Source organism: Diaporthe citri (genome assembly GCF_014595645.1).
Source record: "Diaporthe citri strain NFHF-8-4 chromosome Unknown scaffold_6, whole genome shotgun sequence".
NCBI classification, from domain to species: domain Eukaryota; kingdom Fungi; phylum Ascomycota; class Sordariomycetes; order Diaporthales; family Diaporthaceae; genus Diaporthe; species Diaporthe citri.
Genome location: NW_025064851.1, coordinates 2,930,525 through 2,951,638, shown reverse-complemented (window position 1 = coordinate 2,951,638; position 21,114 = coordinate 2,930,525). Strand labels below are relative to the sequence as shown.

The following is a 21,114-nucleotide window of genomic DNA, read 5'->3' as shown; positions in this document are numbered from 1 at the left end:
TAATTTATTTTTATTTTTATAAATATATAATAATTATAATTTTTTTAAATTATAAAATTATTTAATTTATTAAATATATTTTAAATTAATATAAAAATAAATTAATAAAGTAAATTAATAAAATTAAAAGTAATTATAAAAATAATTATTAAATATAATAAATAAATTTTTTTAAAATAAAATTTATTTTAAATAATAATTTAAATTTAATATTATTTAAAATAATTAATAATTCTTAATATATTTAAATAATTATTTATATTATAAAAATATAAATAATAATATTATGTATTTAAATATTAAAATTTTAAATATATATTATAATATAAATATAATAATATAATAATATAATAATATAAATACTTTTTAAAATTTAAAATATATTTTATTAATAAATATTAATTTTTTAAAAATTATTTTATTATATAATTAATATTTTAAATTAAATTAATAATATTTATTTTAAATTATATTCATTAATTTATAATTATTTTATTAATTATTTATAAATAAAATTTAATATTTTATTAATTATATATTTTAAAAATTAATATATTATTTTAATAATTTATTTAAATTTTAAATTTTTTAAAATAAAGTTTTAAATTCTTTAATATAATTAAATAAATTTTATTTTATTTAAATAATATTAAATTTAAATTATATTTTAAAAATATATTTATTTTAAAAATTCTTTATTTATTATATATAATATTTATTTAATATTTTTTTTAATTATATTAATTATATTAATTATATTAATTTTATTAATTTTACTTATTTTACTTATTTTACTTATTTTACTTATTTTACTTATTTTACTTATTTTACTTATTTTACTTATTTTACTTATTTTACTTATTTTACTTATTTTACTTATTTTACTTATTTTACTTATTTTACTTATTTTACTTATTTTACTTATTTTACTTATTTTACTTATTTTACTTATTTTACTTATTTTACTTATTTTACTTATTTTACTTATTTTATTTTATATAAATAAAATTATTTTTTAATTTTAAATATTTAATTTAATAAATAATATATATTTTTAAAACATTAAATTAAATAATTAATAATTTAAAATATTTTTAATTATAATATTTTAATAATATTAATGTAAAATATATAAAATATTAAAAATAATATAATATTAATTTATAAAAAATTAAATAATTATTATTTAAAATTATATATAATAAATTAAATTATAATTAATTATATTTTTTATTATTTATTAATTAATTAAAATAATTATTATTTTTTTAATTTAATATTAATTAATTAAAATAATAATTATTCTTTTAATTTAATATTATAAATTAAAATTTATATTTTATATATTAATTAATATTTTTAAAATATATAAATTATTAATATTTTATTATAATAATATTATATATTATATATTTTAAATTTCATTTATTTTTAAATAACGTAGTTTATTAATAAGTGGCGGATATTAATAAATAGTAAATTTTCGTAACTTTACTTAACTTTAATTAATATTAGCATTATCTTAAGGCTAATAAATAAATAAAAAGTTAGCATTAATTAATGTTAATTACTTTTAATTTCTTATTTTTAATTAATTTAATTAATTTAAAGTAATTAAAAGTAGTTGCATTAAAGTTTAAAGTAATTAACTTTTAATAAAGGGGTTTTATTTTAATGCTAATTACATCTTAGTTTTTTGCATTAATTTCGCTTTAATCCACTTATTTAAACATTTAATACATTAAAAATTAATAATTATTAATATATTCTTTGTTTAAAAAAGATAAAATCCTTTTAGCTATTTAAGTAATTTAAAAATTAAAAAAAAATAATATAAAATCCCTGCTTATAACTTAAGCTATTAAGATCTTTTATATTCTTAAAATTATACTTTGCTATAGGATAAATTAATAATGCTTTTGCAAAAGATTATGCATTAATATGCATAAACTTAATTAAATTAAAGAGCAAATATTCATTTAATATATTATTAAGTAAGATGCTTAAGGATTCCCTTTGTAACTTTTTAATATAAAAAATATAGCTAACTTTTTATTAGCATTGCATGATATTAAACCTATTAATAAGCACTAAGCTTAATGCTTTATGGATTTATAACCTACTCTTAAGACCAAGTTTAATTATTTTTATAATTATTAAAGGGCCCTTTGCAAAGATTTAAAGATTATTAAGAATTAATTTAGGCTGCTTTGCAATATAATGGCTAAGTATGGGATTATAAATGATAATCTTTATAACTTTAATGAAACTAGCTTTATAATAGGCATAATTACTGCGTTAATAATAGTTATATGCATTAATAAGTATGGAAAGGCTAAATTAATTTAGCTTAATAACTGGAAATAAGCTATAATTATTAAATGTATTAATATAAAGGGTTGGTATATCTTATTGTTTATAATTATTTAAGGCGCTTATTACCTTGCAAGCTGGGCTATAAAGTTGGGTTTTTTAAATAATTAAGTTATTAAACTTATTTTAAATAAATGAATAAATAATGAGATTGGTTTGAAATGAATTTAGCATTTTAATAAGCATATTAAGTAATAAATAAAGGGTATATATTAAATGTTAATATTAAATGGTTATAAAAGTTATATGTTAGCTAAGTTTAATTAATATTATAAGGATAATAATATTATTTTTATTAGCATGCTGCTATATTTTTCTTATTTACTTTAGCTATTAAATATTGCATTATACTTGCCTTTAAAGCATGCATATAGCAATTAAATTAATCTTTTTATTTAAGCGTTTATTAAATATATTATTAAGTTTAAGTTTTTTTTTGCGTTTATGGTAGCTTATAATAAGACTTTTAAGAAGGATAATATTAAGGCAGCGTTTAAAGGAGTTGAAATTTCGCCTTAAGACCTGGATTTTATTATTTTTAGGCTTAATGTATGCTTATAAACTCTTATATAAACCCTTCTTATCTTTCCTTAGCATTAAGAGTCTTAAATATTATTTAATGCTTAGTAAATTATTAAGCAATTAAGCTTTATTAAAGGCAGGATTTCTATTTATTAAGGGAGCTTTTTTATATTAATTATAAAGGTTATTAATTAAATGGCGAAGGGTATATAAGTAATGGCATATAAATTTATTATTTTAAAGAATTGGGTTTATATTTTTAAGGATGTTAATATAGTATTTATAAATGTTAAAGGGCTAAAAGAACTTAAGTATAGCTTAAAGGAGCATTTATTATTAAGGAATTTTAAGCTTTTATTTAAGAGAAATAAAAGGGGAAGCGGCTGGTTGGTAAAATGAGTGGTGGTGCTAAGGAGGCGATTTGCAATGAATTAATTAAATAATGGTATGGTAATTACGGCGAGATTAGGCATAATGTAAAAACTTATGAGAAAGATAAAGAAGGGTTAAGTTAATTAAATTTTAATTATATTATAGTAAATCCAGCTTAGTTGGTATTAAATGGTGTAAATATATTTATTTTAATGGTTTGCAGTGGATTGCGTTTTTAATGGTATAGTTAGCATTATTTAGTATAAAATGCGGGTTTCTTATTAAAAGTTGCTTATCTTAAACCTATATTACACTTATATTAATTACTTTAAATTAATTAAATTAATTAAAAATAAGGAATTAAAAGTAATTAGCATTAATTAATGTTAACTTTTTATTTATTTATTAGCCTTAAGGTAGTGTTAATATTAGCTGAAGTTAAGTAAAGTTGCGAAAATTCATTACTTATTAATATTCGCTACTTATTAATAAACTACGTTATATTTATTTATATAATATAATATTATTTTATTTTATTAAATAAATATTTTTAAAATATATTTAATAATCTTTTATTAATATTATAATATTATTATTAAATATTATATTTAAATTTATTTTTAAATAATTTAATTATATATAAATAATATAAATAAATAAAATATAATTATTAATTTTAAAAAATAATATTTATTTTAAATTTAAAATATAAATTATAAATAAATATTTAATAAAAATTAAAAATAATTATTAATATTTTTTTAAATAATATATAAAGTTTTAATAAATTATTAAATTTTAATTATATATAATTATTAAATAGTATTTTTAATTAATTAATAAAATAATATATAAATAAATATTATATAATTTTATAAATATATTAAATAATTATATTATATTATATTAAATTATATAAATATTATTTATAAATAATATTTTAATAACTTTTAAATGTATTATTATAAATAAAATAAATAACATATAATTATAATTTTATTAATTTATATATAATTAATATATATTAATTTTATTTTATTTATTATATATATTAAAAATATTTATTATATAATAAATTTCTTTTAATAATATCTTTTATATTAATAATATTTTTATATAATATAATAAATTAAAAGAAATAAAATAAAAGGTACTTATAATATAATTTAAACTTATAACTTTCTGCTTATAACAAAGGGTAGATATATTAGGTATGGGGTAGGCGTAGTAGGTACGTGGGTTTGTGAACACTGTCAGCTGTAGACCACCCTAGGTGCCCATGCGATTAGGTCCTTATCCGGCCTCTGTCGAGGGCATAACAAGCTTTCGCGAGAAGGGCGGCGTTTGAGAGAAGACAAGGTGATCCTATCGAGCCTCGTGCCTCGCAGCCCAGCGCCCTAAGGCAGTATGTAATGTGTTACCGTACAGAGACCAGAGAAAGAACAGGCGCAGGAACCACTATGCGAGCACAAATTCAGCTCAAAGTCAGATTGTGAGACGCGGTCAGTCAGGTGTAGTGAATACCAATAGCAACCTTACATGTTGTGTCATCCAGTAATGGCCCTTCCTCCTGTCGGCCCTGCGAGACCTGGCCCCATGGTAGGCATCCTAAGGCACTCTTAGGGCACCAGTCATCGGTCCAGTACATAAGTCACCGTGAGCTCTGTTAATCGGGCTTACGCCTTTTGTTCGATTTCCAAGTATGCGCTAACGTGGTGGGTCATTGCTACGGCTGCAGAAAACATAGATTGTAATCTACGTGACCATCCTAGGGGAACATAGGTGCATGTTTACATTGTGTTAATGAACCTTTTGTAACTCTTGTGTACTCAAATAATTTCAATCACTAAGCTGCTATAAGCGATACAGGATTTGGACTCCATACATCTATATGATGACTTGTTGGGCTTTGAATTCCTCCATTAGATCATCACTACAATGGCTGTTTTTCTTGGCTTCACTGTTGAGTCAGAGAAGAAGAAAGTTGCCGAGGACGATCTCGCTTAGACATCGCAACAATTGTCTCTATCTTAAATTATTCATGGGCCGCATGGATTGCTCCTCGGAAGAGAAGATGGAGTTAGGTGTTATAAGTGCACCAGGGTTTCAGTCGAAGTGAGTGTAATGATTACCTTGCGAACCCATTTCCGCAGGCCAGAATAGGCTCCAAACCCTCAAGTAGAAAGTAACGCTGTGTGAATGGTACATTGGCTTCAACGCTATATCACGCATACCGACCATTTTCTGTACTTTCCATTTGCGGGCTGTTGATCTTTATAATCAGCATATCTTATCGTCACAACTCCGATCCCTAACTCATAGGGACTACTACGGCGTCCTTTTTCCACGCAATATCATTTTAAGATAATATCTTCGTAAATTTCAGACTTCAGTCTGTTAAGAACCTGGCGGCATGTGAGGTGGCCATTTGTGAGTCTAAAAGATGCATGGTCTGCGCTCTGTCTAGTTTAGCACATTTTAGCTGGAACTAAATATTGGGGGATAAACTAATTTAGAGTATTCTTGTCTGTACATCTGAATTATAGCCCAGCTTACATGGAAAGGTCTCGCGGTCCTGCACTAGTGTGTGGCCGCATATTTTCCAATTCTTAATTGCGGTTAGTTATCTCACTATATATACACTGTGCATTTTGGAGTGGAAGCAACTTCCCACTTGGCCTGTAGACTCATTCTATCCTTTGCCAGAACTTTGATTAGTTGAATCTACTATTAACCATAAGATCGCTGTTTTCATACCCAACCGTTAGAATTAGTTACCTCTTCGGCGTGAAGCGAGCTTCGACAATGGACACATCCACTCGTGGCAAATCCACCAACAATACTAACCAAGCTGTCCATAACAACTCTCCGTCTCCATCCACAGGAGGCGAAGCGCAGATGATGGAATACCCCGACGAGCCTCCAAAGAATGGAAAGGATTATAATGATTTGCCTCAAGAACTACTAGACTTGATATGGAATTTTGATCTGGAACCCTGGCTGAAGAAACGTGTAATTGTCCTTGACTGCGTCAACTGGACCAGTTACATGAACTCGCCTGAGAATTCGACCGAGGACACCATGCGGACCAAACTATATTTCTCATTCGAGTGTGCAAATTCAACAGATGGCGATGCGAGTGAGCTTGTCGGAAATATTAGACGAGTCAACAGAAAGGCAAGAAGTACTGTCAGCCGCTCCTTGAGCAGGGCAGCTAGGGACATGTTCCCAGAGAGGCCCGATATGTCTCGCAGGCACCTTGGTAGGTCCTTCAGAGCACAGCATGCGGACTTTCAGCACGTGGGCTCTCGAGGGAATTTATCGACGTGCGTTTCATGTACATCTCACGCGTCAGAAGAGGTGACGTCCATCCGGATATGCTATCTCTCAACCCGCCACAGCCTTCACACATGATGCTAAGTCTGCGGTACATGCTGGCTATCATGGAAATGGTCTTCATCAGAGATACGCCATGTCTTGGTCGCCATCAATACCATGAGCCGACAGGATCTGATGATCCACTGTGCGACTTTCATCGCGTGGTTCAAATGAATAGGGTCGAGCGATTGCGGACCCTGACTGTGTTACTTCCGCAGAGCATTGATGAATGGAGTGGGAAGGTTGATTACGAGGTTCTGGAGCATAGAGCCTTCGGCAAGTCGGTCGGGGAGAAAGAATCAGTGCTCGAACTGGCATGGAACCAGACGAGTAAAAGCCAGCTTAAGGAAATCCTTATCTATTGGTCCGATCTGACCTCTCTTGCGGAAGACCGCGGTATGGATCTCCCGGTTCTTCAATTCTCTCGTCGTCGGTCATAGGATCAGGAGGGAGGAGTGTGTGTACGGGGCATGGTAGTTATGAGGATTCTCTCAGCACCATCTGAGCAAAGAAGACTGTATTTGCTATGGATCAGCCTGGATCAATTAGGGGATTTTCAGTGGTTAGCCAGTGTCTCGCGTTTTCAGGTGCGCGAGGAGTTGGGACCGAATCGGGGACAAGTTTAACCATCCCTTTGTAACGAGCGTAATCAGTCGGTGCTTATAGTTTAGACCACAGGTCTCCGTGCCCTTCAAGTCTCTACCTATCTTTGCGTGTGATGTACTTCTTGAGTTATTTTGTAACTGTGAAGATAAGTATTGACATATAGAAATATTGAGAGAGTATCATGCTACCACAAAGTCAATCAGGCAGAATTCGAGCGCCTCTGAAAGGCCAATCTATCAGTCAACAAGGTTCTGGAAACTTGGAATCTTCGTTCTGTGCCCTCCCAGACGTGCCGTCTTCTTCATCGTCGCCCAGATGTGTATGAGACTTCTGGTGGGAATCTGTACGACACCCAGAGGCTCCGATGTGGAATTTCGTATAGGACACGGTGTAAACACCCGCTACGATGTGGTGACACTGCATTTGGCCCAGGAAGTACAATTTGATCCTGTCTCTACCCATTCCAATGATGTTCCTGACAGCAAGTGTATCAAGCAGAAGGAAGCTCGTCACGGTCCGATTGTCCTTGTTGTCCTGCTCCGTCTTCTCCTGCTCGACCACCTACAATACTCTCCGTCATTCATCCGTACGGCCAAAATCTCATCCCCCACCCGGTAGTTTTCCCTGAAGTAATCTCTTGGCATGTTCAACGCGCACCGGCGAAAACATTTGGGCTCGTTTTTCCGGCGCTGGTATGGTACTACTCATCGCAACTGAACAGCTTCTTTATCCGAAGGCCTTATTGCACAAGCGACGTACGGCCCAGCAAAGCCGAGCGCTACACGCTCGTAAGAGATCATTGTGTCGCTCAACGATCCTTGAATCATCTGGAGGTGGCGAAGGGATACTTCGGCTGGTGCATTCCATTCAATAGCGACATTGCGTGTAAGTGGAGGAGCTCATCCTGGGGCGATACAGTGTTCGGCCAGGTGTATGCGCGCTCATAATTCTGCTGGCTTGGGAGCAGCAGTCTTCTTGGGCGCCGCCGTGTTCTCGGGCACAGGTGTCGTGGGTGCTTCCGGCTTGCTTCCGGCTTGCTTCTTGCAACAATCAAACGCTCCAGAACACCTTCTCCACATACGGCGGAGGGCCTGCCGACGTCGGTCTGAATTCCAGCTGTTGTAGACTTGATGAAACTTGCTCACTGGGTTGTTAGGATTGACCCGTGTCCAGCACCAGATGTTTACGTCGGTGGTGGCAAGTGAGGCATTGCCTTTCATGTTATGCGCATGGAATATTAGAGGAGATCAAGTTGTTCGCGTTCTTTCGAATCTCCTCTTGAGCTTTCTCTTGAATAGGAGGAGAGCGTGATGACAACAAAGCTGAAGCAGTCAGGACCTCTGGGATAAGACCGGAGTGGCCTGAGTGTTGTCGGCAGGGGAAGTCGGCATCGCGGTGTCTGACCCAACTGATTGCTGCCCATCAGCTTGTGGTGACTTGGGTGGTGTCGGCTCAGCCATCGGCCCAAACGACGGGTAGCGGTGAGACCGTTGTTGCAGGGACGGGAGGTCTCTCGCGACGATTGTCACGCTCGTGTACTCGGCACAAACGGCATAATCGTGACATTCGTGAAGGAAAACTATGTCGTACGGTTGGTTGGGACCAAAGTATGCAACTGTTGCACTTGACCCAGGCCCTGTCGTGAGTTTTCCTATTTGTGGTTGATCTCTATGCCGGCAGGCCCACGGACCTTTTTCAGCCTTCTACGAAGTCTGTAAGTATTGGTTGAATTGGAATCGATCTCTGAAAGGGTTCCTCCAATTGCAGTGTGTTATAGTAGAACGGCAGACGTGCATACTGAGCAGGAGCAGGACGTATGAACTGGAACTGATGATGATCGGTCTGAACTGGAGTAGTTGGGCCGCCGGTGGCACCAAATAAAAGCGCGGGTTGGAAGTGCGAGAGTCGGTGGCAGTGAGGGTGAAGTTGTGGTTGGCGAGTGGCGATGTGGTCTCATCGGTGTTGGAAGGGTTGTTGGATCGGCTCTTGTTGGCCGCCTTCTTGTTGTCAGGGGTTTTCTTGTCCGCCAGTCAAGTAAACGACGAAGGCCGTGATTGAATGCGCAATGTCTGTCTCGCGGAATGGGAGATTTAGAGCAAGCTGTTCCAATACCAGGTTGTCACCCCAAGGATGAGGACAAGAATGGTACAGGACTGGGAGGGGCGGCCCAGGGACACGAGGAGGACGTCTTGCACCTCAGGCAGTCTCTGCATAGAATTTGGGGGGCGCCATGATGACGCCTGTCGATGTCGACGATGTCGACGATGTGCTGTGGTGGTGGCGGTGCAGAAATATGTTCCGCCCAGTTGCCGTCCCTGTCCAGTTGACGGGTTTTGACAAAGGCTCAGCGTCGCCGCCACAGAGTCTCCGTGTGCCTCGGGCGACCTCCGCGTATGACTTCGGAGGCGCCATTTTGACGCCATGCAAAAGACATGTGGTATTGGCGGTGCAGGGCTTCCGCCTGATCTCATACGGCCTTTATTCGATGGATATTGACATCAAAAGCCACACCGCTGTCACGGGGTCCTCTGATCCCTCGGACAGTCTCGGCGTATGACTTCGGAGGCGCCATCACCACGCGAGAAGGAAGATTGAAGTGTGGTGGTGTGTTGCTGGTTCTAATGTTCCGCTGAGCCGTCCGTTCGAAAGATTTTGACGAAGAGTTCCGCACCGTCGTGAACAGTGCTGTCGCCAAGGTGAATATCCTCCTGGTTCTGCCCACTACAGACCCCGATCTTGATACCGAGATCGAGGCTTTGGAGATGACAGTGTCGTTTTCTCGTGAATAAAAGGAGCCGGTCTCTTTTGAAGGAGAGATGATCGTATGGTTAGTTTCCTAAAGTGTGAGGAACGATTCCATAGAAACGAGAATAGCCCGGTAGGCGGTGCGCTCGTGGGGGTCGAGTTTCGCGCTCTGCAAGCATGCTGGTGTAATGGTCACCCGCGACCTGGCCTGAAACGCGGACCATAGTCGCAGAAAGAGCTCAAGCTGTGGGTATGAACCGTGAACGCCCCCAGCTCTTCACAAGCCAGCTTCATGCGAGGCGAACAAGCACACGGCGTCGGCTTCCTTCAGCAAGTATCACGTCTTGCTCGCACAAAGAGGATATGCCCAGCCTTTGTAACAGATGACGGCAGCATCAGACCAAGAACCTGGAGAAGAGGACATCCAGCAAAGAAAATCGCCTGGCAAGACCATCCCGCAGGTTCAGGCGGCTTAGATCGAGCAGTTGAACATCTTCACTGAGCAAACACTCATCTAGGGCGTCCATGAGCGCGTCAATTCCGACCTTGGGCTCAGCCTTCTCAAAACAGAGGCTGATCTCTTCCAGCCCCCGAACTCTATCCAGGCATGCGCCAAGCATAGACCAGCAGGTTCTCTCATAACCTCTGGTCCAGGGCCGCCGGATGCGTGTATCAGTTGGGAGACTGAGGCAAAGGTCAATCGACTTGAGGTACTTGAACGACAGCCCGTGCTGATGTTTTCAGGGAGCACCTGAGCTCTCTCATCTTGGCACCTAGGCCGCCGCCTTTGACGAGGTGCTGCGTCGCCCCGGAATGAGCAGAGGTGTACTCAGTACCACCCCAGACATTCGTGACCGGTGCGCCGTTGTGGCGCCGTTGTGTGCTGCTTATCTTCAGGCTGACTCTTGTTGTGCTCGTTCTTGTCGAGGCTTATCTTCGCCGGCCAACCCTAGTCTTTAATCAAAGATACTCTTTCGTGGAATCAGAGTGCGGGACCCCTTTGAAGGATCAGACATTCTGCGGTGGACCATCGATGCATTGTATTCGTGCAGCTATTCCGTGTCTGGGATGAGGGACGCCGAGGTTTGACAGTCCATCTGGTGGTACCCTCCGCCTTTCTTTGGCCGGCCGTGTTGGAGACAGTCAGGTTCTCAAATACAGCTCAGCGGGTTATCCCACCTGTGTTGTGAGTGGCTTCATCCTTTCGATGTTCCTTTGGAGGTGGGTCACGGCCTCCGGGTGAAGCTTCGAGTTCATCGGTCAGAACGGCTCCCTTTGTTCACCGCCAGTCTGAGGGGGCATCGAAACCCTCGGGCGAGAACTTGCTGTTGGTTCTGTTGCTGCTAGCTCCGCTGCGTGTTGTGTCTGCTGTCTGTCTTCGGGTTCCAACCGAAGTCGATCGGAGGCGACTCGGGAGCCATGATCCCATCCTAAGCCTGCGGCCGACATGGCTATAGCTCCAGATAGCTTCGTGTGACGCGCAGGGCCGGTAAATAATTGTTTAAGCCGGAAAGAAGGTCAACAAAAGAGAATAGTCTTCGCTGCAGTGAATACCAGAACCACCGTCTGATATACTCAACCGCTGTCAGCTTAGATACCGTTTAGCACGACCTGGATGAACATGCCCTCAAAGTGTCTTGCGATCGGCTTCATTTGTCCGCGAGTTTGACGGGCAATATGGTATTCTGAAGATGAAGGTCGCACGTGGAAACATTAACATGACGAAATCGCATTGCTGGGATGTGCTCAAAGTCAAGAATGGTGAAGGCATGTAAACACAAGTTTGCAGAGACTTTGTGCTCAGTACGAGGGTTGTCACACTCAACCGTGTGGTTATGTGTGCTCTCCAAAAGACTATCCGTTTGCCAGGTTGAGGGGGCTTGTTATGTTTTCGAGTGAGAGTGATGGTGAGAGAGGGAGAGAGATGAAACGGTCGAACGAGCGTGAGAGGGACCCTTATCTCTGCTGATGAAGGTGTGCCAGTCGAGGCAGGGAATGGTAAGAAAGAAGGACAGGGTTTTGAGATTTCTGAGGACGAGGAGATTTAATTTATAGTTTTAGGTCATGACCCGGTGGACTTGATGCAGTCATTGTAGAAGATTCCGCCCCGTTCCGCTCCTCCAAGCTTCTAAAGATCAACCGCGGTCCCTTCTTACAATGTTCAGAAGTGTGACTTTGCAATTGGCCGAATGGGGGAGGAAGAGGGATCGCGATCGCGATCTCATGTTGCAATTGGAAGGTAGTATGAAATCACACAAGATTCACTGAATGAGAAAGCTCATTGGGCAATGGCTGGGAGAGTGAGGAAGTATCATAACCGCGATCCCATATTACAGTGGGGACGGAGTTAAAAGCCGGCCCATGGTAGCCTTCTGTGGGAATTTGAAGATCTTCATTCATTCTGTTGGTGGTTGATTGGCCTCTTGGGGAAGCGGAATCATCCAAAGGAAGCTTCCTGTGCAGGTATTGGCTCAGCATGTCTCTCTTCTGTTTGTCTTGGGGTGTGGGTCACGGATCTCATTCCACCAGGCTTTGGAGCCGTGGGGAGCGTGCTCCATTGGCTTCCGGGAGAGACGAAAATAGAACTTTGGAACATGGGGCATGAGATGGAGGTGCTGCCAACTGTCTCGTCAAGCAAGTCAGTGACATCAGGTGCCAGTCTTCCCTGTGTTGTGCAAACAGAAATCATTTGCACTTGGGTGCTTGATACTGCACTTGTTATTGTGTGTGTCTCGCAAGCTGAGTTGGGGCATGTCAAAGCCGAGAAGCTTTGGAGCTGGACGACGGCGGCAGCTCAACCAAGATATGCCCATTGTTCTCTGGAGATTCCATGACCACCTCCTCACAGTCCTCAATCCCAACTCCATTAGCAAATTGGGTGACCACGTAGTCGACCGTTGATCCCTCGGGCCCAAGGGCCACCATGGGCGCATGCCACACACCGGCACCGTAGGTGACTGCCTGGTTTGTCGTTGCAACAAAAGCCTTGAGCCGCTGCAGATCTGGCTGGCTCTGGGCCTGGCTGTTGTAGTGGATTCCACGGCCTGTCTGCGCGGTGGCCTCTGTATGGCTGGGCGTTCGGCCGGCAGATGAGCCCGAGGGGGTCTGGAGCCCAGGGGCCACAATAACGAGATATCCGTGCTCGCCCAGCAGCGGGCTGGCAGGGCCGGACGTGCTGAGCGGAGTAAAGGTCTGTGTTGTATAGGGATGGCGTTCGAGTATCCCCACTTCGAAAATGCGGGAGGACGGTGTGGTGCTGTGAGATGTGCTCTGGCTCGTCCCCAGCTTCCGCGCCGCGCAGACGAACATGTTCATGACGGCGACGCCAGGCCTGCCGCTCGGGGCCTGGTCGTACGTGTTCACCATGCGGGTGACATGCTGGTACTTGATGGCAGAGCCCTGGTTTGCCGACACGGCGGCCAAGGGCAGCGGACCGGCAGCGGCGAAATTGGAGGGGTGAAGGCCAGGCCTGGGGTTCTGAATAACCTCGCCAAAGGGCGCAAAGGCGCTGGCTCCCAGCGGCTGGGCCGTGACCACCACGTCTACCCCGCGGATGGATATTTTGAGCGGCGCCATCATCACAATTGCCGTAATAAGAAGGGCGCCACGATGCCACGATGGCCTCCTTCCGGGTTCCAGGCCGGCGGTGAGTGGCAGAGGTCGCCAGCGGGTTTGTGGTCGGTCTGGGTGCGGCTCCACAGACACGGAGAAATTGGGGCGTCGAGGACGTGCTAGTGGCTGTTAGCCAAGACCACTCCTCTGGCAGGAACCCACAGCAAAAGCGCCGTCGGCTAATAACAGGACGCAGCGCCCCTGCCAGCAAACACGAGAAACGCTCGAATTCCCACCTCGGAGGATCCGAGTCCATGGCCCAATCTCGCTGCACCTCTCGTCAAACATCGACTGCCAAATTGATCCCGCCCCTTGCTTCGACTCCTTTTTAAATATAGCGTCCGTTGAAAACGGCCAGAAATGGACAATCTCGCATGCCTACCAGTGTGGGTCGGCACAGGTGAGATATATCAGCTCGAGGCGTCTCTTCAGGTGAAGCACGCACTCTGCGCATTCTCGTCTACGTCTCCGTTACTCGACTGCACTCTTGCACTGAAGCCACAAGGTGACAAGAATAATTCTTTCAAGTTCCCGAGAAATCCCTTTTTGTCTCTCTCTCTCTCTCTCTCTTGGACGGCGTGGTCTCACTCCAGAATCCAATATCATTCAGAGCGCTTGACTGCATCTCAAACCCTGCACCTTGCGATATCCAGAACGCCTCTCTGAGGCCTGGTTGATCTTCACCTGCCAGCTTCTCTACCGCATTGATTCGAACACGACCACTACTCCCCAGCCTTCGAAATGATGGGCAGCTCTCATAGCGACGGCGCCGCCTTGATCCAGTCCAGTACGGCCTGGATCATAGGCGCTTTCCTCGTCCTGATCCTCATCGTCGTATTATTAAGTATCGGTCTGCGAATTCTGTACGTTCGCAAATGGAAGCCACGCTACGAGAAGGTGGAAGACCCTGCCAGAGATGTAGAGGCAGCCGGAGGCGCTCAGACCCGGCAAAGAACCCTCTCTGAGATCGACACAAGCTATGCACCAACAACGCCGGCGCCTGCAACCATGGCGATGAGGGCGAGCGTGGACGAGGGGGAAATCGCCCGGAGCGAGGCTCTCCACGGCTACTACCAGGCGCCTTCCGAGGTCAGATACAACCCAGGTCCTGAAAGTGGCGAAGACAGGAAGACCATGTTTACTTGATCTCGAGGGGGGAGCTGCGGATGGGGATTTTCTATGGCTTCAAGGTGCTGGCAGGGCCGGCTCAGATGGAATTTTGCTTTGCAGCACTCGTCAACAGCACTCCGGCTTCAACGGAGGTCTCAGTGGCCGACACAGCTATGCATGACGGCGATTCGGCAGGGCACAACCAGACGCAGCAGACATGGCTGTCGAACCAATATCGGTACGTGGGTCGACAACCGAGGAGTGCCTAGCTTCGGACCCGTGATGAGGGAACTCTAGCAACTCGAGTGTTGTATCGCAACGGATGCTGAGCCTATGAAGAGGAGAGGCTGTCTTAGAAGTGGTTCAATGCCCACAGAGCGCATTGCCTGCTCCGCACGAGCTACACCGGGGGAAGGGTAATGCTTGAGGATCCCACTTTGACCGTCTTCGTCTGGCAAAGGCGAGAACAATAGCACAGCCCGATCAGAGCAAACAGAATACACCACATGCCCAGACATCTTATGAGCACTCGACGGCTAGTGTTGATCAGGTGTTTCGTCTGGCTTTCAGGTCTGCGATGGAGTCTGATTGCTCTACACTACCAGCGCATTCGATCCACGAATCAACGATGTTCATAGGTGTTGACCGGACTTCAGGCTGGGTGCGCACACAATTACTCGAAGATAGTGCCACGCACTTCCATGGCTACTGCTTAGCATACATGCTTGGCAAAGACAAGTAGTGCTTATCTTGTGCTGAATCTGTGCGGTGCAGGGTGATGCTTCAGGCAGAGTCAAGGATGATCTGTGTGTCTTCATCGACCACCTGGGCACAACGCAGCCAATTAATTCAACTTCCGATTCCGGGTCTACCACTCTGGGAACATTAGGAAATAATTATCAGTGACTCGAGTTATCTTTCATAATACGTGTTTAAAGTGAAGAGAATAATTCTACCACAGTGTATTGATTTGAACTTGTCTGTAAGCTGCATTGCTTGATATAATTATATACGTAACCGTAAATACCAAGCCTCAGGCCATAATTATTCGTCATAGGTGCGTGATAATATGCAATGGGTATAATGCCTAGGTACTTGGCTTGCGACCTGTCAATAACGTGTTCCGGCCGTGCATACTTCTTTCTCAGTGCCTGCAGATCAACAGCACAAAGCAAGTTCCAATTCGTAAGCAACTAACCTATAGAAGCTATTTATCATGATCCACGCCCGTAATATTTTAGGGCGTCTTGGGCTAGCTCAATGCCTCGGCACTCTCGCTCCCTTCTGCTGATCTTCGCGAGAACATTTATTTTGCTTCAGTCATATTCCTCGCCCACTAAATCAAGGAACCACCACGAAACAACAACTCCATGACAAGTATACGTGGTGTGCTGCACTCCGATCACTTCTGCCATAACTACGCCAGATGAACCCCTTGGTCTGGAGAAAGTCCGACCGGGGTCCTGCGACCTCTTTTTAGCACAACCTAGGGACGGCAAGTATCATGAACTAGTAAACTGATCAACGAGCCATTGGGTAGACCACATTCGATCTACACCTGATGCAGGACATTGAATCCCATTGCGACACTTGGGCTTACTGATCCCACTACCACACGGATCGTGTGATAGGTTGCGAGAGGTTGCCGGCCCCGGAAGTTGCTGCACCGAGAGGAATCATCGCCGTAAGCGAGCCTAGAAGAGCTGCCCAAATCTGCAGTGTAACACATAAGCTGCGGGAAGATGAAGCACCTAAGAGGTTTCCGCATCGTGAACGGAAATACTACTCGTGCAAGCCGGTGCTAGTCACATGCATGATGGTTTGGTTCAAGAAGATGGTGGCGTTCAGCGACAATCGAGTATTTCTACGAGAAGGCGGCGGCTGCATATACAGTTTAAGTACTATGATGTGTAGACTCAAAAGGCCAATGTTTCCTGTTCTTCGATCCATCTGCCTCCTGTAATAAGAGACTTTTGCCACTCGCACTTCTACCAAGCTGGATGTTGGCAAGTACGACCCTCGTCACTTAGAAGGCTACTTTAGTTATCCCCTCCGGGGCACGTAGCCTCTTAGAACTTAGATAAAACAATACCAATACATGATTGCTTCCCATACGATTATTATATATATAAGAAACCTATTAACATTAATTAGTAATTATAAGTACTATAAATTAATAAGGTAAAAGAGGTAACCCTATAAAGATTTCCCTAACCCAAAAATTATATTTTCCTTATTAGCAAGCGCTATATAATAATAACTATTTCTTTAAGCCTCCCTATATTATTAAACTCCCTAAGCAAACATTGCAAAGATTAAATAAACTAAGTAGCATTCCCTATGATATCCATATACATATTCATTACTATTTAGGAAATATGCATTTATTATATATAAGACTTTACTAAAAACAAACCCATTTTTAAATCCTCTTTAAAACCTAGCAAAACCTAACAAAGCTCCGTTTTGCTAAATAAATAAAGCTTGCAATTATTACAACTATTAAATAAACAAAGCTTATAACTATCGCAACTGCTAAAGCTAATGCAACGCTACATTATAAGCAAGCATAAGTTACGCATTATGCTTTTAGTTAATATAAAAAAACCTAATAATAAGAAAAAGCCCTAGCTTTTAAGACCTAAAAAAACCAATAACTTTTTCCTCTTAATAATTATAACTTGCTTATTATTAAACTACCATTATTAACTTGCTTTTAAACATTACCTATTTTATTAATAGCTTACTCTTTATAATATTTATTATAAAAACCTATAAGCATAGCTAATAATGCTAAAAAGCCACTAGCTTTCATTAAAGAGTATATAGTTAATAAATGCTTGCTTAAACTTTAATTAACTTAGCCTATTATAAATACATTAACTTAAAACTATAATTTACAGCTTTTATATAAAAAGCATTAATAAAACACTTAGTTACCTACTTAATAAATACTTTAACAAGCTATACATAATAAAACCTTTATAATAATAACCTTTTTATTATCTATTATAAAAACTATGCAATATAAATATAAATAATATTTAAAGCATTACTAAATCCTTGCTAATAATACTTAAAAATCTTCCTTTAAATGCAAAGCATTTATATAAAATATAATAATCAACTTATAACATTATAATTAATTATTATAACCTAAGCTAAGGAAAGATTAAAATAAATTAATAATAAGCTTTATAATGTTTTATTAGCCCTAAAATTAAGCATAAATAAATATTACATATAACTTTAAAAATAATAACTATAAGCATAGCCCTTATAAGCATTATAAGCAAGCTTTAAATAATAATAATCATTAAAAGGATAATCCCTAAAGCAACATTTATTACCGCCGCTAGCTTTAAATATATAATTATAAAACCTAAACCTAATAATGCAATCCATTAAAAACCAATATAGCTAATAAAGCCCACTATTATTAATAAAAAGATAAAAATAAAGCTTATACTAAAAATATATACTATACTTAGCATAACCTTAAGCTACCTTAAAAATACCTTTATTAAATAAAAAGTATAACTTATATAAAACTCTTTCCCTATAATATATTCTTAATAAATACTTAAATTTAATAAAGTTAATATAATTTATAAAAACCTTTAATAACTTTTATAAATATATTAAAAACCTATATAACTTATTAAATAATAAAATAAAGATATTTTTTAATATTTATTATTATGCTAAAATCTAGCTAAATTAATTTTATATAATTTTTCCTTAAATGCTTAAAAATTAAGCTAAGGCCTATTACCTTTATTTTATAAATTAAATTAATATATTTATAATAGCATACCTTAAAATTAAGATATATTTTAATATAAACCTTAATTATTAGCATTACTATATAAATTAAATAATAATAATATTTATAAAGATAAAAGCATAAAATTTAAATAAAAACTTATATAAGGTTTTATATTTAATACTTAATAAGCTATAACTTTATTAATAAGTATTAAGCTAAAATTATATTAAGAAGGATAACTTAAAAATAATAATAATTAAAGCTTATAAAGAAGTTCTTAAGCTAAAAATAGCTTTTTTTAAGCTAACTTAATTATATAAAGAGTTATTTTTAAACCTAAGATTTGCAATAAAAACATAACTTAGCTATGCAATTATAATTTATATTATAAATAAAGTCTTAAATTAATATTATATTAATTATAAATATAATAGCTAAAAGCTAAGAAGAAAATAATAATTATAATTTTAAGCGTTTTAAGGAAATTAAAGGTTTAGCTAACCAAACCTAAGCCATTTAAACTTTAAGCAGCTAAGATCTTATGGCATTAATTATAAAGCTTAAAGTAATAATGCTTGCAAAGGAGGAGGAAGATAACCTTAAAAGAAAAGATATTATATTTATAAAAAGGAGAAATGCTAATTAATTAAATATTTAGCTAATAAGCAACATTTAGCAAAAAGAAGCTATTTAATATAATATAAATATAAAGATTATAATAATAACTTTAATACTTTTTTAAGTAAATTTAAAAAATATAAAATAAATAATAAAAATAAATTTTATAAATATAAAGATAAATAAAATTAAGATAATAATTATAATAGTAATACTTATATTATAAAGGTAGGATTTAATAAGGAGGTTTATTATATAAATATTAATTTCTTAGCTAATAAAGCATTTATATATTAAATTATAAGAAATAATATCTTTTAAATAAAGATAATTATTATAGCTAGTTAATTTATTTTAAAGAATAAATATAATTAAACTTATTTTTAAGGAATCTTATTAAATATAAAAGCATTATTAATATTTATAATTAAATATAAGCAATTTCTTGCATTGCAATAAAAAAACCTAAAATATTAAATTAATATAACTATTATAAGAAAAGCTAAAGTTAAATTTAGTAATAAAATAATTATTAATTTACTTAGCATAATAAAAATTTCTACCTTAATTAATTATATTAACTTTTATATTATTTAAGCATAAACTCTATTCTTGCTTTGCTTAGTAAATATAAATAGGCTTTAAGTATATTATAATAATATTATAAATAAAATGGTTTCCTTTAATAATATAACTATTATATTAATACTTAAAAAATGGGGTTACCTATGGTTTTTCTTAAACCAAATTATTAATACTATATATTTCCTCTTAAAGATAAAAATAAGGAAACTCCACTATTACTTTAAATATCCATTAATAAATTAATTATATTAAATGCTTAAAAAAGCTAGCAATTTAAATATTAATAAATAAGCAATAATAAAAATTAAAAAGATATATTACCATTATTAAATAAGCAAACCCATGCTTAAGCATTTTAAGTTTATATTATGTAATAATTATAAATTTAATTATGAAATCTTAGTTAATATAATATATTTAAGTAAACATTTAATCCTTCACGTTATAAACTAAGCCATTACTTTTTAGGAAGCGAAATTCTTAAAATTTATATCTATAAAGACTACATAACAGATACTATAAATGCTCTAAATTAATATATACTAAGAACTACCAAATGTTATTAAATATAATATAAAAATAAATTTCATATCCTTAGAATTTTATTTAAAGGCATAAATAATAAGAATTAAATGCAAATAAATTCTTATAAAGATATATTAATTTATTAAAAAAGTTAAAAAATACCATTAAGCCCTTAAATAAGCATATAAAATCCTATACACTAAACTATATAACAGCATAAATAACGATGCTATTTTATAGATAGCTATAAAAGCTATTAATAATATTGCTAAACTAAATGAATTAATTCCTATACTCTTAGTCTTTAGCGCCTACCCATAAGTATTGCATAAATTACTACCATTATTATTAACATAAAAGCAAGTAAAAGCTATTTTAAAGGCTATAAAGATATTACGAAAAACTATGGCTAAACAATAAGTATAAAATACATTAAATATTAAGATTAAACCTATTTTTAATATAAAATATCCGCTATAATATAAAGTTTATATATAAAGAGAGAGAAAGGGATAAAAGGATTTATATAAAGTTATTGCTATAAATGGCTATAATATAACCTTAAATATGCTAAATAAAGTTGCAATATTTAAGTTAATAATTATTTAACTATATTATTAAGATAATAATAAGGAAATATAATCCTTGCAAGCAAAAAACCTAGCCATAGAACTTTAAATGCAACTTATTATATAACTACTATTATTAAAGATAAAAAACTATATTATTATATTATATATCTTAAAGAAAAAAAATAAAAACTATAATTTAGTGATTAAATTAAAATAAAATAAAGTTATTATAATACTAAGCTTATTATTTAAAGAATTTAATAAAATAAAAATTAATAACCTTATTGCTAAAGATATTTTTTAAATCAAGAAATGGTTAATAAAGTA

General features: G+C 36.6%; 4 protein-coding genes across 4 annotated transcripts; 2 read left to right on the top strand and 2 right to left on the bottom strand.

Annotated features, from left to right (window-relative positions):
• Positions 1–8,192: 8,192 nt before the first annotated feature.
• On the bottom strand, positions 8,193–8,471 carry INS49_012803 (uncharacterized protein; the record flags this gene model as incomplete). The annotated part of the gene is made up of 2 exons (XM_043173505.1): positions 8,193–8,291; positions 8,397–8,471. The coding sequence occupies 2 exons, from the start codon at positions 8,469–8,471 to the stop codon at positions 8,193–8,195; spliced, it is 174 nt and encodes a 57-aa protein (XP_043022802.1).
• Positions 8,472–9,484: 1,013 nt separating this feature from the next.
• INS49_012802 (uncharacterized protein) lies at positions 9,485–10,040 on the top strand (the record flags this gene model as incomplete). The annotated part of the gene is made up of 2 exons (XM_043173504.1): positions 9,485–9,794; positions 9,886–10,040. The coding sequence occupies 2 exons, from the start codon at positions 9,485–9,487 to the stop codon at positions 10,038–10,040; spliced, it is 465 nt and encodes a 154-aa protein (XP_043022801.1).
• A 2,710-nt stretch (positions 10,041–12,750) lies between these two features.
• On the bottom strand, positions 12,751–13,572 carry INS49_012801 (uncharacterized protein; the record flags this gene model as incomplete). Its single annotated transcript, XM_043173503.1, has 1 exon — positions 12,751–13,572. The coding sequence occupies one exon, from the start codon at positions 13,570–13,572 to the stop codon at positions 12,751–12,753; it is 822 nt and encodes a 273-aa protein (XP_043022800.1).
• Positions 13,573–14,349: 777 nt separating this feature from the next.
• On the top strand, positions 14,350–14,754 carry INS49_012800 (uncharacterized protein; the record flags this gene model as incomplete). Its single annotated transcript, XM_043173502.1, has 1 exon — positions 14,350–14,754. The coding sequence occupies one exon, from the start codon at positions 14,350–14,352 to the stop codon at positions 14,752–14,754; it is 405 nt and encodes a 134-aa protein (XP_043022799.1).
• Positions 14,755–21,114: the final 6,360 nt, after the last annotated feature.